General features: G+C 37.1%; 1 protein-coding gene across 4 annotated transcripts in view; it reads right to left on the minus strand.

Moving 5' to 3' along the window:
* MICU1 (mitochondrial calcium uptake 1) overlaps positions 1-14,656 on the minus strand; it is a 274,732-nt gene that overhangs the window by 146,297 nt on the left and 113,779 nt on the right. For all 4 annotated transcript variants that reach the window (XM_037055855.1, XM_037055852.1, XM_037055854.1 and 1 more), the window contains one exon: positions 3,833-3,876. In XM_037055855.1, the coding sequence (XP_036911750.1) occupies positions 3,833-3,876 (44 nt within the window). The remainder of the gene's footprint in view (positions 1-3,832; positions 3,877-14,656) is intronic.

Genomic DNA, 14,656 nt, shown 5'->3' on the forward strand with positions numbered 1-14,656 from the left:
AACCCAGAAAAATATAGCTTTTATTAAAGAAATAATCCAGATATAACAAGTCACAATAAAAATGCACAGATACTGCACATTGCTTGTGTGTGTGTTTCATCTATGACATGTTTCACTAAAACAAAAGCCAGACCATAATTTATATTACCATCTGCATAATAATGCTAATGTACTATGTATAATGATTTTCAAATATCCTTTAACAAAATCTGAACTCTTTCCAGCTTTGAGATTTTTTTTTTTAAGATTTTATTTCTTTATTTTTAGAGGGGAAACGGAAGGAGAGAGGTAGAGAAATATCAATGTAAGGTTGCCTCTCGTGAGCTCCCTGCTGGGAACTAGCCTGCAACCCAGGCATGTGCCCTGACTGGGAATCAAATCTCGATCATGTGGTTCGCAGGCCCGAGCTCAATCCACTGAGCTACACCAGCCAGGGCCAGCTTTGAGATTTTTAAACTTTAGTCTGAATATAGTATTTTTAAAAATAACACCTGTCTGCTAAATAAATTCTTAAAACCAAAGGCTGTTGACTACAGCCTCTTTATGCACAGCCTGTGTTAGTAGATCATTTGGAAATGTGTAAATGAGGCAAGAGCCAATAATAATGCATTTCACGGCTTTGGTACAAAGGCAACTGCCAGTATCCTCAGAGTAAGGCACATCAACATAAGGTAGTGATGGGATCTGGAAAAAGGTCCTCCCCCAAATTCAAAAGGCGCTTAATCCAATTCAGTTTTACTATCAGTTGAAACAAGAATGTTTCATTTACTTCTTAAGGGAATTTTCTAGTCAAACAGAATAGGAAAAAAGAGGGTAGATGTTAAACCAAGAAATAACTATCCAATTAATTTGTCTATATCAGTTGGACCATTCTTTTCTACTTTGCTTCTGGAGATTGTACAAAATTCAAGTGTACGTGAGAAAAAACCCCAGGATGTGATGCTGTTTCTGCATTTGTTTTTGCTTTCAATGACAAAAAGGGTAAAGTGTGATTCAATTAGAAGCCAATAAAAATAGGCTAGTGTTCCTTACTGTACAAACAATAGACTATTAAATGGTGTGTTAAAAGTTAAAAGTTAAAAGTTAAAAGAATGGGGCATAAGAGATGAGAGTCAATATTTTTTCTCTAAGCAGTTCATAACTAGTTTATCTTCCAAGGTGAAAAAAAGAGAGAGAAAAAATTACCCATTTAAAAATCAAAGCAAGTTGAAAAGGAAAATTCCCCTAGGTTGTTAGATTTCTACTAAATTCCTGACCATCATGTATGAAATTTACTATAATTACCACAACTTTGATTTTTTTACAATTCAGTAACTGTTTTAGGATTTATATACACTAGAACCTTTACTTAAGAATTAAGATTTCCTGACTGAGACAACAAGAGAGTCATGCAGATCCAAAGAGAAACAACAAGATTGATAGCTGAGTAAGGGTTGGTCTTATAGTTATCAAGTAAAGGCTTTATACATGGTAAAAATCCTAGGAAAAATATCTAAACTGATTAAACACAATGACATTTTGCACTCTTTGTTATAGTAAGGCTTAAAAACAGTATCAAAGCTAACTTTTAAGCTTCATCTGAAATAAAAGACAATTCAGAAAGAGTTAGTGAACTTGGTTTAAAAATCCTACTTAAGAAGCAGAACCTTTATCACAAAACAAGACCTTAAGAATATATTTGATGAAAATTAAAATAAGATTTACATGAAGAACCTGGCAAAGGCATTAAGTATGCACACCACAACAAGGACGGAAGGGAAATCTGTATGCACTTTTGCTAGGGGAGAAGCTGGTTACCTCAGGATCCCTGGCTTAATTCTACACCCCCTTACACAAGTCTTCCTTTCCTCTATTCTCTGCCATACAAATCATACTTTCAGACATTGTGTGTTAATATACCTGAATCTTTCCTTTCCCAGTTTTCAGAATTTTATGCTTTAGTGCACAAACATTTGCAATTATAATCTGGAAAGTCTGCCTTCCAAAGCAGAGGCACTGACATTTAAGTCTCCACATCAAGGTGGGCACTCAAATGCGTCAACATTTTATTGTATTTCATTCTTGCTATTTTATAAAAATAAGTGGATATCAAAAAATGCAAGTGACACCAATGATAAGAAATGTAGAGCTCATAAATTAAATACAATTGAAACAAAGGGGTAGCTCATCAGTCTTGTCAAAAGCTGCAAATTTTTAGTTTCTAGTGAATAGAAACAGAAAAAAATTAAAAAGCATGTATAAAACATGAGGTATCATTGGGGACTTTATATTTGGGGGACCTCTAAAAATGGAAATGCCACTTAGGTAAATTTGCTGTTCAAGTCACACACATTCAACTTCTTTATGTGTTTTCAGATTTACATATACAGCCATAGAGCAGTAAATTCTCATGCTACTCTAGATTCTTTCGGTGACTAAAGAAAGTGATTTGTTAAATTAATTTTGCTGTAGGATATCACTGACTTAGTGAGTCATACCTCCAAGGAATATGCAATTGACTATCTGATTTTTTCCAAGTCCTTAAACATGCTGGTCACCTCCTGTTTGCCACGCATATGCTGGACTCTGAGTGCCACAAAAACAGATTAAGACAGGGGCCTGACTTGCCAGAGACTCCGAATCAAACCCTGACACCAGTGTCTGCAAATAGCCTCTAACACATATATGGTACTTGATCATATGTGAAGCTGACACAAAGGATTGGAAGAAGAAATGGCTGTCCCAAAGCAGAGCCAGGACTCTGGACCTAGGTCTCCTAACATCAAGTCCAGCACCTTTTATTTTCTATCATCGTTCCTTTTAGATTATGTGACTTTAAAAAGAGGACACTGTCACAGATGGAGGTACTGTGCCACCTGAATAGGAAAGGCAATTTTTAGGCTGGAAGCCTTGGCTGAGATCTCTCAGCTCTTACAACAGCCACTCACTCTCTCCACTTGAGCAAAAGACCTTAGCACACTTCTGTCTTCACTGGATCGGTGTATGGCATTTACATAATGATGCAGGATTGACATATTTCTGCAAGACCAGTTTCTACTAACCCTGACCTCTATCATCTGAACTATCTTTTGTGATCCTGCCCTTTTCAGCCACTTCACGACTTTCCTTCTGAGTCCTTTCACTTCAGGCTTAACAGAGCCATTCCTAGCTCTTTCTTCTTTCTTCCTCCTCTTTGAAATTGACCTTTTGCTTTTTTTCTGACCCTATGCAATATGTTCTTTCTCTTTTTGGAGAATTCAGCCTGAAAAGGAAAACCATGTTTAACTAACTGCTTTGACATAATGTTGAAAGTTTCATATTTCTACACTTAAGAATGATTTATTATGCAATTTATTCAGGCATAAAATAAAGAATTGAAAAGTAAGTAAATGCAAACATGTAAATCTGGAGTGGTCTTCATAAATTATTATGAAAGCACTAGTAAGGACTTCCTCAATTTTCTGTTTAAGATGACCGCTACATACTACTGAAGTCTGAGGAGGGTCAGGTCAAATCAGATGGCTGCTTTCAAAACCAATGTCATATTGGGGGGCTTGTTAACTTTTGAGGCTTTTGAATGAAAAGTCAAATGTCAACTTACACTGAATTAGCCCTTAATATAAACGGCAGGCAACTCGTGAGTGTTATCTTTTATGGATAAATATAGAAGAAACTTCTATTTAACTCTTTCTGTAGAAGAAAGAGTCAAATAGAAGCTCTTACAGGCCTCCCAACCTAAACAACATACTTTTATGATAAGATGTATTCTGAAATCTCTCACAAATAATTCTAGAGGAACTTTAAAATATTCTTAGCAAACAGGATATATATACACATGTCATAATTTGCTCACCTTTCCATCAAAGCGTTTTATTATATACTGATCCAGGCCCAAGTCTGTAAAAGAGAAAAAAAAATTAGTCACTGATTCATCTCAAATGAAACATGTTGACAATTAAATGTACTACATGGTTTACGCTGCTATCTCTGAGCTCCAGCACCAGGATAGCAGCATGAAAGGCACCAGTGGCACACTGGGAGAAACTGAACTGTTTGGTATTAAGGTGAGCAGAGGCCGTTGTCCCTTTTCTAAACCCTCACTGCACAGAGCCACAGAGCAGGCAAGCTGGTGCCATGTCTGTGACTCCATCAACCTGGCTAACACTGTTTGACCCACCTTGGAGATCCCCAGAGGCTTCGCTACACCCAATTTACAGTCCTACCCAAACTGCTTTTCCATATGAATGGTTAGTCTTAGCTCATGCTGCACAACTTCCTAAATCCTCTCAAACAAACGACAGCGACAGCTGGCCTTAGTGAACCCCAGAACTCTTACCACTTATGAATTTGCCCCAGGCCCAGCACTAGCAGCAGCCAGCCTAGATTCACAGCGTGGCTTCACCTGGGAATCTCTAAGCCCGGCACAAGTAGCAGCCATCTCAGATTGCTTATAGCTCAAACAGGGTACCCCCCCATCCCCCGCCACCCAAGCAAAACACAGGTGGGGGCTGACCTTGGTCTGCATCACCTGGGAAACCCCAGGGCTAGTGTACCCAGTGGACAGCTATGGACCACACTGGAGCACCAGCACCCTGCCCCTACACAGCTGATCCACTAAGGTTAGAGGTTGGGGTGGGGGGGTAAGTGCTCACAGCCAATCCTTGCAGCTGACTGGCCAACAGCAATCAAAGCTCAACTACAGGAGGAGGTTGCGCTCAGCCCACATGAAGAGCACACCTCGAGTACCCAGCTAGGATGACAGGGGAGGCTGTGCCACTGGACCCTACAGGACACCTACTACATTAGGCCACACTACCAAGACAGGGAGTCACAGCAGCTCTACCTAATACATGGAAACAAACACAGGAAGGCTACCAAAATGAGGAGACAAAGAAACATGGCCCAAATGAAAGAACGAGCCAAAACTCCAGAAAAAGAACTAAACAAAATGGATATAAGTAACCTATCAGATGCAGAGTTCAAAACACTGGTTCTAAGGATGCTCAAGGAACTCAGTGAGGACCTCAGCAGCATAAAAAAATTCCAGTCAGAAATGAAGGATACATTCATTGAAATAAAGAACAATTTACAGGGAAACAACAAGAGCGTTGATGAGGCCAAGAGTTAAATTAATGATTTGGAACATGAGGAAGAAAAATACAGCCATTCAGAAGAAGAAGAAAAAAAGAATCCAAAATAATGAGGATAGTATAAGCAGCCTCTGTGAAAACTTCAAGAGGTCCAACGTTTGCATCACAGGGGTTGCAGAAGGAAAAGAGAAAGCAAGAAATTTTAAGTGTATTTGAAATAATAGTGGAATAAAACATCCCTAGTTTTGTTAAGGAAAGAGACATGCAGGTCCAGGAAGCACAAAGTCCCAAACAAGATGGATGCAAAGAGTCCAACTCCAAGACACATAATAAAAATGCTGAAGGTTAAAGATAAGGAAAGAATCTTAAAAGCTGCAAGAGACATGAACTAAGTTACCTACAGGGGAATTCCCATAGGACTCTCAGCTGATTTCTCGAAAGAAACTTTTCAGGCTAGAAGGGATTGGCAAGAAATATTCAGAGTCATGAAAAGCAGGGATCTACAGCCAAGATTACTCCACCCAGCAAACTTGTCCTTTAGAATCGAAGAGTAGATAAAGAGCTTCCCAGACAAGAAGGAACTAAAGGAGTCATCATCTCTAAACCATTATTACATGAAATGTTAAAGGGATTTATTTAAGAAAATGAAGAAGATCAAAATTATGAATGATAAAATGGCAAAAATACATATCTATCAACAATTGAATCTAAAAAACAAACTAAGCAAACAACAACAGAGACAGACTCATGGATACAAAGAGTGTTTTGATGGTTTCCAAATTGGAGGGAAGTGTGGGTGCATGGGTGAAGAAGTGAGGGAATTAAGAAGTACAAATAAGTAGTTACAGAATAACCATAGGGATTTAAGGTATAGTATAGGAAATGGAGTGGGCAAGAACTTATATGCATGCCCATGGACATGAACAATGGTGTGAGGACTGCCTGAGGGAGTTGGGGGTAATTGGTGGAGTGGGAGCGAAGGGGTAAAATCAGGACAACTGTAATAGTGTAATCAGTAAAATACAATAAAAATAATTATTTGTATTAAGTTAAAGAAAGATGAGTTTAATATCAAAGGACATTTTTGTTAACACACTGAAACAGATACAAATAGACCACGTAATATCACCTTTTAAAATATGGTTAAATAATAAATATTTGCCTTGAGAATACCTACTGTTGAATTCTAAGCACAAAGATACAAGTAAAGTATACATGAGAGCAGGGATTTTTTGTCTTTGCTAACCACTTTATCCTAGCATTTGGAATAGTGCTTGATCAATAAATGTCTATTAAGAATGAGTAAGATATAATTCCTGCCTTGAACAAAGATACATGCATATAATAATTAACATTACAAAGGAGCATACAATTAGCTCAATAACAGGGTGCTGTGCAACTTTTTAGACTGGAGAAATCAGTTCCCAATTACATGTACTTGTTTATAATTACTCAGTTCTTTTCTTTTCATTTCTTATGACATTCATTCCAGTGTTGGCCCTTATCTTGCTATGTCCAGGGTATTATAATGATCACATTATCATCCCTCCCAGAGTAAGCTTTTTGCATATCTGGCTTCTACACATTCTCCTTATCTAAAATGTGCTTCATCTTCTAGAAACATGCCACAAGAAAATGAACCTCAGATTGCAAAAGAAAGAGATAAATCAAGAAATAGAAATTTTAAAAAACCCTAATTTTAAACCTCACAGATATTCAAAAACATATCAGAGACATAAAGGTAGAACATGCGTTATTTCATGTTTTCACATAGGACCCTCACATAGGTATACTGAAAATATGTATATCTTGTTTGGAGAAATAGTTATTCAAGTCCTTTGCCCACTTGTTATTTGGGTTGTTTTTTTGTTGAGTTGTAAGAGTTCTTTTTCACTTCTGGTACTTTGTGGTTTTTTTTTTTAAATATATTTTATTGATTATACCATTACAGTTGTTCTATTCCCCTTCATTCCCCTCTATCCCCACACTCCCTCCCCCACATTCTCCCCCCCTTAGTTTATAACCACGTGTCTCAAGTTCTTTAGATTCTATATTTCCCCTACTATTCTTGCCCTACCCCTATCTATTTTCTACCTACCCTCTATGCTATTTTCTGTACCTTCTCCCCCCTTCTCCTCCTCCCACTCCCCTGTTGCTAACCCTCCATGTGTTCTCCATTTCTATGGTTCCACTCCTGATCTAGCTGTCCTCTTGGTTTGCTTTTGTTTTAGGTGTGGTTGTTAAGAACTGTGAGTTTGCTGTCCTTTCACTGTTCATATTTTTCATCTTCTTTTTCTTATATAAGTCCCTTTAGCATTTCATATAATAAGGGCTTGGTGATGATGAACTCCTTGAACTTGACCTTATCTGAGAAGCACTTTATCTGTCCTTCCATTCTAAATGAAAGTTTTGCTGGATAAAGCAATCTTGGCTGTAGGTCTTTGGATTTCATGACTTGGAATACTTCTTTCCAGCCCCTTCTTGCCTGTAAGGTCTCTTTTGAGAAATCCGCTGACAGTCTGATGGGTACTCCTTTGTAGGTGACTGTCCCCTTATCCCTTGCTGCTTCTAGGATTCTCTCCTTCATTTTGGTCTTGGCTAATGTAATTATGATGTGCCTTGGTGTGTTCCTTCTTGGGTCCAACTTCTTTGGCACTCTCTGAGCTTCCTGGATTTCCTGGAAGTCTATTTCCTTTGCCAGACTGGGGAAGTTCTCCTTTATTATTTGTTCAAATAAGTTTTCCACTCGTGGCTGTTTCTTTCCCCCTTCTGGTACCCCTATAATCCGGATGTTGGAACGTTTAAAGATGTCCTGGAGGTTCCTAAGCCTCTCCTCATTTTTTTGAATTCTCATTTCTTCATTCCTTTCTGGTGGGATGTTTTGTTCTTCCTTCTGGTCCATTCCATTGATTTGAGTCCCAGTTTCCTTTCCATCACTATTGGTTTCCTGTGCATCTCCCTTCATTTCAATTAGTTTAGCCTTCATATGTTCCTCTAATTTGTGACTATGTTCCTCTAATTTGTGACTATAATCTACCAGTTCTGTGAGCATCCTGATAAATAGTGTCTTGAATTGTGCTTCTGAGAGGCTGGCAATTTCTCGGTCGCTTAGAGTTATTGGCTCTGGGACTTTGAGTTCTTCTTGTGCCATCTTTTGGGCTGTTCGTGCCTGTTCCGTAGCAGGATCGGAGCCCTAAAGTGTTCACTAGAGCAGGGCAACTAAGTTGCTGGGTTGTGACGTTGTATGTGGGGGCAGGGTCAAAGAGGAACAATTGTGTCCCGCCTGCCGCCGTGGCCCCCACTGGTGCCGCAGCCACCACCATCACCAGGCCCACGAGTTTCGTTCTACTGCACGCGAGTGTGCCACCGCCATCAGCCCTCCACCACTGGGTTCGCCCCCTGGGGCCTGCGTGGTCCATCTCACTGTGCTCGAATGTGCGACCACGGTCAGTCTGACCCACATCCCGACTGGTTCTGGGCTGCCTGCGCGCCTAGGTCGGGGGATCTGTCCTGCCCGATCCTGCTCCACTGCTGGCTCTGTCCCTCTTACCGTCCCCGTTGAACGGTTCGTAGTTGTCGAACTTCCGTATAATTCCGTTTTCTGGTCTTTGGGTGTGTCCTTGTTCTCCAAACCTTTGTTGTATTCAAACTTGGTTGTGGGAGAAGGCACAGTGTTTCCACCTATGCTTCCATCTTGGCGAAAGTCCACTTCTGGTACTTTGTGTGTTTCTAAGAATTTTTCAGTTTCATCTAGGTAACCCAGTTCATTGATATACAACTGTTCACAGTATTCTCTCAGAATCTTTTTCATTTCTATAAAGTAGGTAAAAATGTCCTCACTTTCACTTCTGATTTTAGCTATTTGCTTCTTTTTTTCTTAATCATACTAGATAAAAGTTCCTCAATTTTGCTAATCTTTTCAAAGAACCAACATTTTGTTTAATTGATTGTATTGTTTCTCTATTTTCCATTCATTTATCTCTGTTTTAACTATCTCTGCTTTACTATTTTCTTACTTCAACTATTTTGGGTTTTGTTTACTCTTTTCTCTTTTTTTTTTTTAGCTCCATAAGATATAAATTTTAAAAAATTGACTTGAGTTCTTTTTAAATGTAGGTTTTTACATCTGTGTTGATCTTTGAGCACTGCTTCTGCAGCATCACGTAAGTTTCAGTAAATCCTGTTTTCCTTTCCCTTCATGTCAACTATCTTCTAAATTGTCTTGTGATTTCTTACTTGATCATCAGTGCTCAAGTGTTGTTTAATTTCCACATATTTATTAAATTTCTAGTTTTCTTTCTGTTATTGATATATAGCTTTATTTTATTATAATCAGAAAAAGACACTATATCACTTTAATCTTTTAAAATTAAGCTTTGTTTTGTAGATTAACAGCGCACATCTTTGTAGACTAACATTTGGTCTATCTGGTATATTCTGTAGAATGTCTGACGTGAACTTCAGAAGAATGTGTACTTGGCTGCTCTTCAATGAAGTGTTGTGCTAATGTATGTTAGGTGTAGTCAGTTTATAGTGTTTTTTTTTAAAGTGGCCAAATTCAAGCCACCTTTTTTTAAAAAAAGATGTTATTTATTTATTTACCTTTAAAGGGGAAGGGAAGGAAAAAGGGAGAGAAATATCAATGTGTGGTTGCCTCTCGTGCGTCCCCTGCTGGGAACTGGCCTGCAACCCAGGCATGTGCCCTGACTGGGAATCAAACCACAATCCTCTGGTTTGCAGAGCTATACCACTGAGCTATACCAGACAGGGCAGTTTATAGTCTTTTATTCCTTTTTCTTTTTTCCACTGTGCTACAGTGCCTGTAGCCTACTGTCAGAGGTCAGGCAATGGATCAAGGGCAGAGTGTACTCTGGCATGGGGCACTATGAAAGACCCATGCACCCTTTACAGTGTTAAGTCCTCTATTTTTTTATTGGCATTCTGTCTAGATGTTCTATGTATTATTGAAATGGGAGTATTGAAGTCTCCAATTACAATTACTGAATTATTTCTTCCATCAATTCTGTCAGTGTTTCCTTCATATATTTGGGGGGGGGTCTGTCATTTGGTGTGTATATATTTACCACTGTTATATCTTCTTGATGAACTAACCCTAATATCATTATATAATATCCTTCTTTGTCTCTTGTAACAACTGCTTACTTAAAGTCAATTTTGTCTATTATCATTATAATTACCTTAGCTCTCTTGGTTACTATTTTTACCCTCTTCATCTTCACCTATTTGTATCTTTGGATCTAAAGGGAGTCTTTTGTAAACACTATCTATTAGATCATAGATTTTCTCCTGTCAATCTCTTTTAATTAGCAAGTTTAATTCCTTTACATTTAAAGTTACTACTGATAAAGGACTACCTTTAGCAATATTTCTGTGTGCCGTATCTTTCTTACTCCTTGATGCCTCTGAAGTTGCTGTCTTTTGTGTTTGGTTGACTTATTTTCTAGTGTAACATTTCTATTCTCACCTCATTTCCTTTTCTGTATGTTTTTCGGTTATTTTCTTAGGGATTAACTTGAGAAATTACAATTAATATCTTAAATTGATCATCTAATTTGAATCAATATTAATGTACTTATCATGGTTATTTTATGAATTTGTCATTTAAAACATATAAGAAAGAGAAAGAAGTTACAAACCAAAAATGAAAAAAAAGCAGATTTAATATTTCCCTATGTAGTTACTTTACTGGTCATACATATATGTTCTTCAGCTAATCCCTTCACCTTCTTTTCTCCATTCCCATCCTCCTCCCTCTACCCCACAATGTCACACTGTTCCATGTATCTATGCCTCTACTTTTATTTTGTTACTTAGTTTATTTTGTTCATTAGATACCATATATATGTGAGATCACATGGTATTTGTCTTTCACTGACTGGCTTATTTCCCTTGGCTTAAGAAAAAGAGGATACTAAAAGTGGCAAAAGAAAAGCAGTTAGTTACCTACAAGGGAGCTCCCAGAAGACAGTCAGCTGATTTCTCAACAGAAACTTTACAGAAACAGAAACAGAAGGAAGTGGCAAGAAATATTCAAAGTGATGAAAAGCAAGCACATACAACCAAAAGTGCTCTACCCAGAAAAGCTGTAATTTAGAATGAAAAGACAGATAAAAAGCTTCCCATACAAGAAAAAGCTAAAGGAGTTCATCACCACCAAGTTAGTATGACAAGAAATGTTAAAGGGTCTTCATTAAGAAAAAAAGATTAAAAATATGAATAAAATGATAATAAATACATATCTATCAAGAATTGAATCTAAAAAATAAACAAGCAAAACAGAAACAGACTCATAGATACAGAGAACATTTTGACAGTTGCCAAATGGAAGGGGTATAGGGAAGATGGGTGAAAACGGTAAAGAGATTAAGAAATACAAATTGGTCTTTGTAGAATACTGTGTAGTAGAATAGAATGGGGATGTAAAGTACAGTATAGGGAATATACTCAATACTATTCTAATAATTATGTTATGGTATCAGATGGGTATGAGATTTACTGGGATGATCACTTAGTAAGTTATATAGGGTCTAATCACTGGGCTGTACACCTGAGACTAATATAATATTGTATGTCTACTATAATTGAAAAATAAAAAAATGATTAACAGACTGTGCACAAAAAATAAATAGGTGATAGATATGTAGTTATTGCCATTTTATTTTTGTAATTCCTTCTCCTTATTCTTCAAGATGTTCCCATAACATTTCTTATAATACTGGTTTGGTACTTACTAGCTTTAGCTTTCTTTTGTCTAGGGAGCACTTTATGTTTCTTCAATTCTACATGATATCCTTACTGGGTAGAGTAATCTTAGTTGCAGGTTCTTGGGCTTCACCATTTCGAATATTTTGTGCTAACCCTACTAGCCTGCAACATTTCTGTTGAGAAATTACCTGACAGTCTTATGGGAGCTCCCTCATAAGTAACTGCTTTTCTCTTGATGTTTTAAAATTGTGTCTTTAACTTTTGAAATTTTAATAATGATGTGTCTTCATGCAGGGCTCTTTGAGCTTCCAGGGCCTGTACATCTATTTCCTTCACCACACCAAGTAAGTTTTCTGTCATTATTTTTCAAATAAGTTTTCAATTCCTTGCTTTCTTTCTTTTCCTTCTGGCACCCCTATGGTGCAAATGTTGGTATACTTGATGTTGTCCCAGTGTTTCCATAGACTATCCTCATTTTGGATTCTTTTATCTTCTTGTTGTTCTGATTGGGTGTTTTTCACTTCCTTATATCCAAATTGCTGACTTGGTCCTCTGCTTTATCTACTCTACTGTTTATTCCCAGAAACATATTCTTTATTTTAGTTATTGTATTCTTATTTTCTGACTAGTTCTTTTTTACATTTTTCTAATTCTATTTTTGTTCCCTACCTCTTTCTTGAAGTTATTACTGATCAGTAAGGATCCTTATAATCACTGTTTTGAAATCTGTACCTAGTAGATTGCTCGTCTCCATTTTGCTTAGTTCTTTTTCTGGAGTTTTGTTCTGTTCTTTCATTTGGGACATGTTTCTATGTCTCCTCATTTTGGCTGCCTCTCTGTGTTTGTTTCTTTGTTATTTTTTATTGTTGACACTAATACAGATGTCCCCAATCCCACCTCTTTTCCTCCTTCCACCTAGCCACCACCACCCCAACCTTCATCACATTGTTGTCAGTGTCCTTTTTTTTTTGTTTTGAACAAAAATCATTCTTTAGGGACTTCATTTTGGATTTTGACAGTGACATCACCATGTGGGAGCAGAAACAAATGTATCAGGTAGATAAAATATTTAGTAATACCATCAAGTTAATGTAAGCAGTCTTTGGAATTAATACTTACATTGTTGTTTAGGATATGTAAGTCACTGTCATTGATATCTCTCAGTTTTCTATACACAGTACTTCCTAAGGACATTATTTTTCTACAACACAACTCCATTGCTGCTATCATACCAAAGCAATTAATAGGATTCTCTTTCAACCAAGTCTTTAAATGTGAGTTTATTCCCTAACCACCAATCCCCACACATACAAACATTACCCAGTATATGAATAAATAACCTAAGTATCTCAGTGGGCTTTTATACTTGCAGATCTAGTCCAAATTTGAATACCCTGAATTTACTTGCCAAGTGCTAAGTATGCTCTTAAAACTAATATCTAGAAATTGTGTTATTTAGAATCTACCAATAACCAAGATCACCCTAAACAATTTTTTACTAATGAGCTTGGTTTCCTTAAATAAACCATGTGTAGTAAATACCCATCATAAAACTATTAGGAAATGTCTGAAATGGCAGATATGCATATAGTCCCCTACACCCGTACCCTCTGAAATATACCAGTCTGTTCCATGTGTCCATGCCTCTGGTTTTGTTTTGTTCATCAGTTTACTTTATTCATTAGATTCCATATATGGGTGGGGTCATATAGTTGTCTTTCACTTAACATAATATTCTCCAGGTCCATCCATGCTGTTGCAAAGGGTCAGAGTTCCTCATTTTTTTAACAGTTGTGTAGTATTCCACTGTGTAAATGTAATGTGGTTTTTAAAATCCATTTATCTACTGATGTGCACTTGTGCTATTTCCAGATATTTGCTCTCGTAAATATCAGGTATTGTGTTCCCTTCAATTCTGTTCTTTCTCAAGATTGCTGAGGCCCTTCAAGGTCCTTATTGGTTACATATAAATTTTTTATAAAATTCATTCTAGATCTGTGAAATATGCCCTTGGTATTTTAGTAGGAACTGCATTTAACTTATAGATTGCTTTGGGTAGCATGGGCATTGTAATAATGTTAATTCTTCCAATCCCTGAAGATGGTATATGCTTCTACTTATTTGTGCCCTCTTCTGTTTCTTTCTTTATGTCCTATGGTTTTCCAAGTACAGGTCTTTTACCTCCTTGGTTAAGTTTACCCCTAGGTACCTTATTTTTTTCTTTTTGTTGAAATGGTAAATGGGATTGTTTTCTTAGTTTCTCTTTCTGAAAGGTCATTACTGGTGTTTAAAAGTGCCACTAATTCTAGATACTAATTTTCTATCCTAGCCCTGACTAGGTCACTCAGTTGCTTAGAGCATTCTCTGTTACGCCAGTTATGGGTTTGATTCCCAATAAAGGCACATAAAAGAAACAACCAACGAATGCACAAGTAAATGACACAACAAATTGATGTTTGGGGACTGGGCTGGGCTGAGAAGGGCAAAGAGGAAAAATTGGAACTGTAATAGAATAACAATGAAAAAACTTTATATCCTGCTACTTTGCCAAATTCATTTATTCAATCTAGTAGGGTTTTTTTGCTGGAGTCTTTAGGGTTTTCTATGTACAGCATCATGTCATCTGCAAATGATACTGTAAATAATGACAGTTTTACATTCTCCTTTCTAAATCTGTATGCCTTTTATTATTTCATCTTCTTGTCTGATTGCTATAGCTAGAACTTCCAGTACTATGTTGAATAAGAGTGGTAAAAGCTCTTATCCCTGTCTTATTCTAGATCTTAAGGGAAATGCTTTCAGTGTTTGTTCACTGAGTATGATATTAGCTGCAGGTTTTTCATATATGGTTTTTAATTGTG

The sequence above is a fragment of the Sturnira hondurensis genome, unplaced genomic scaffold, assembly GCF_014824575.4.
Source record: "Sturnira hondurensis isolate 20B ecotype Veracruz unplaced genomic scaffold, ASM1482457v3 Scaffold0008761, whole genome shotgun sequence".
NCBI classification, from domain to species: Eukaryota; Metazoa; Chordata; class Mammalia; order Chiroptera; family Phyllostomidae; genus Sturnira; species Sturnira hondurensis.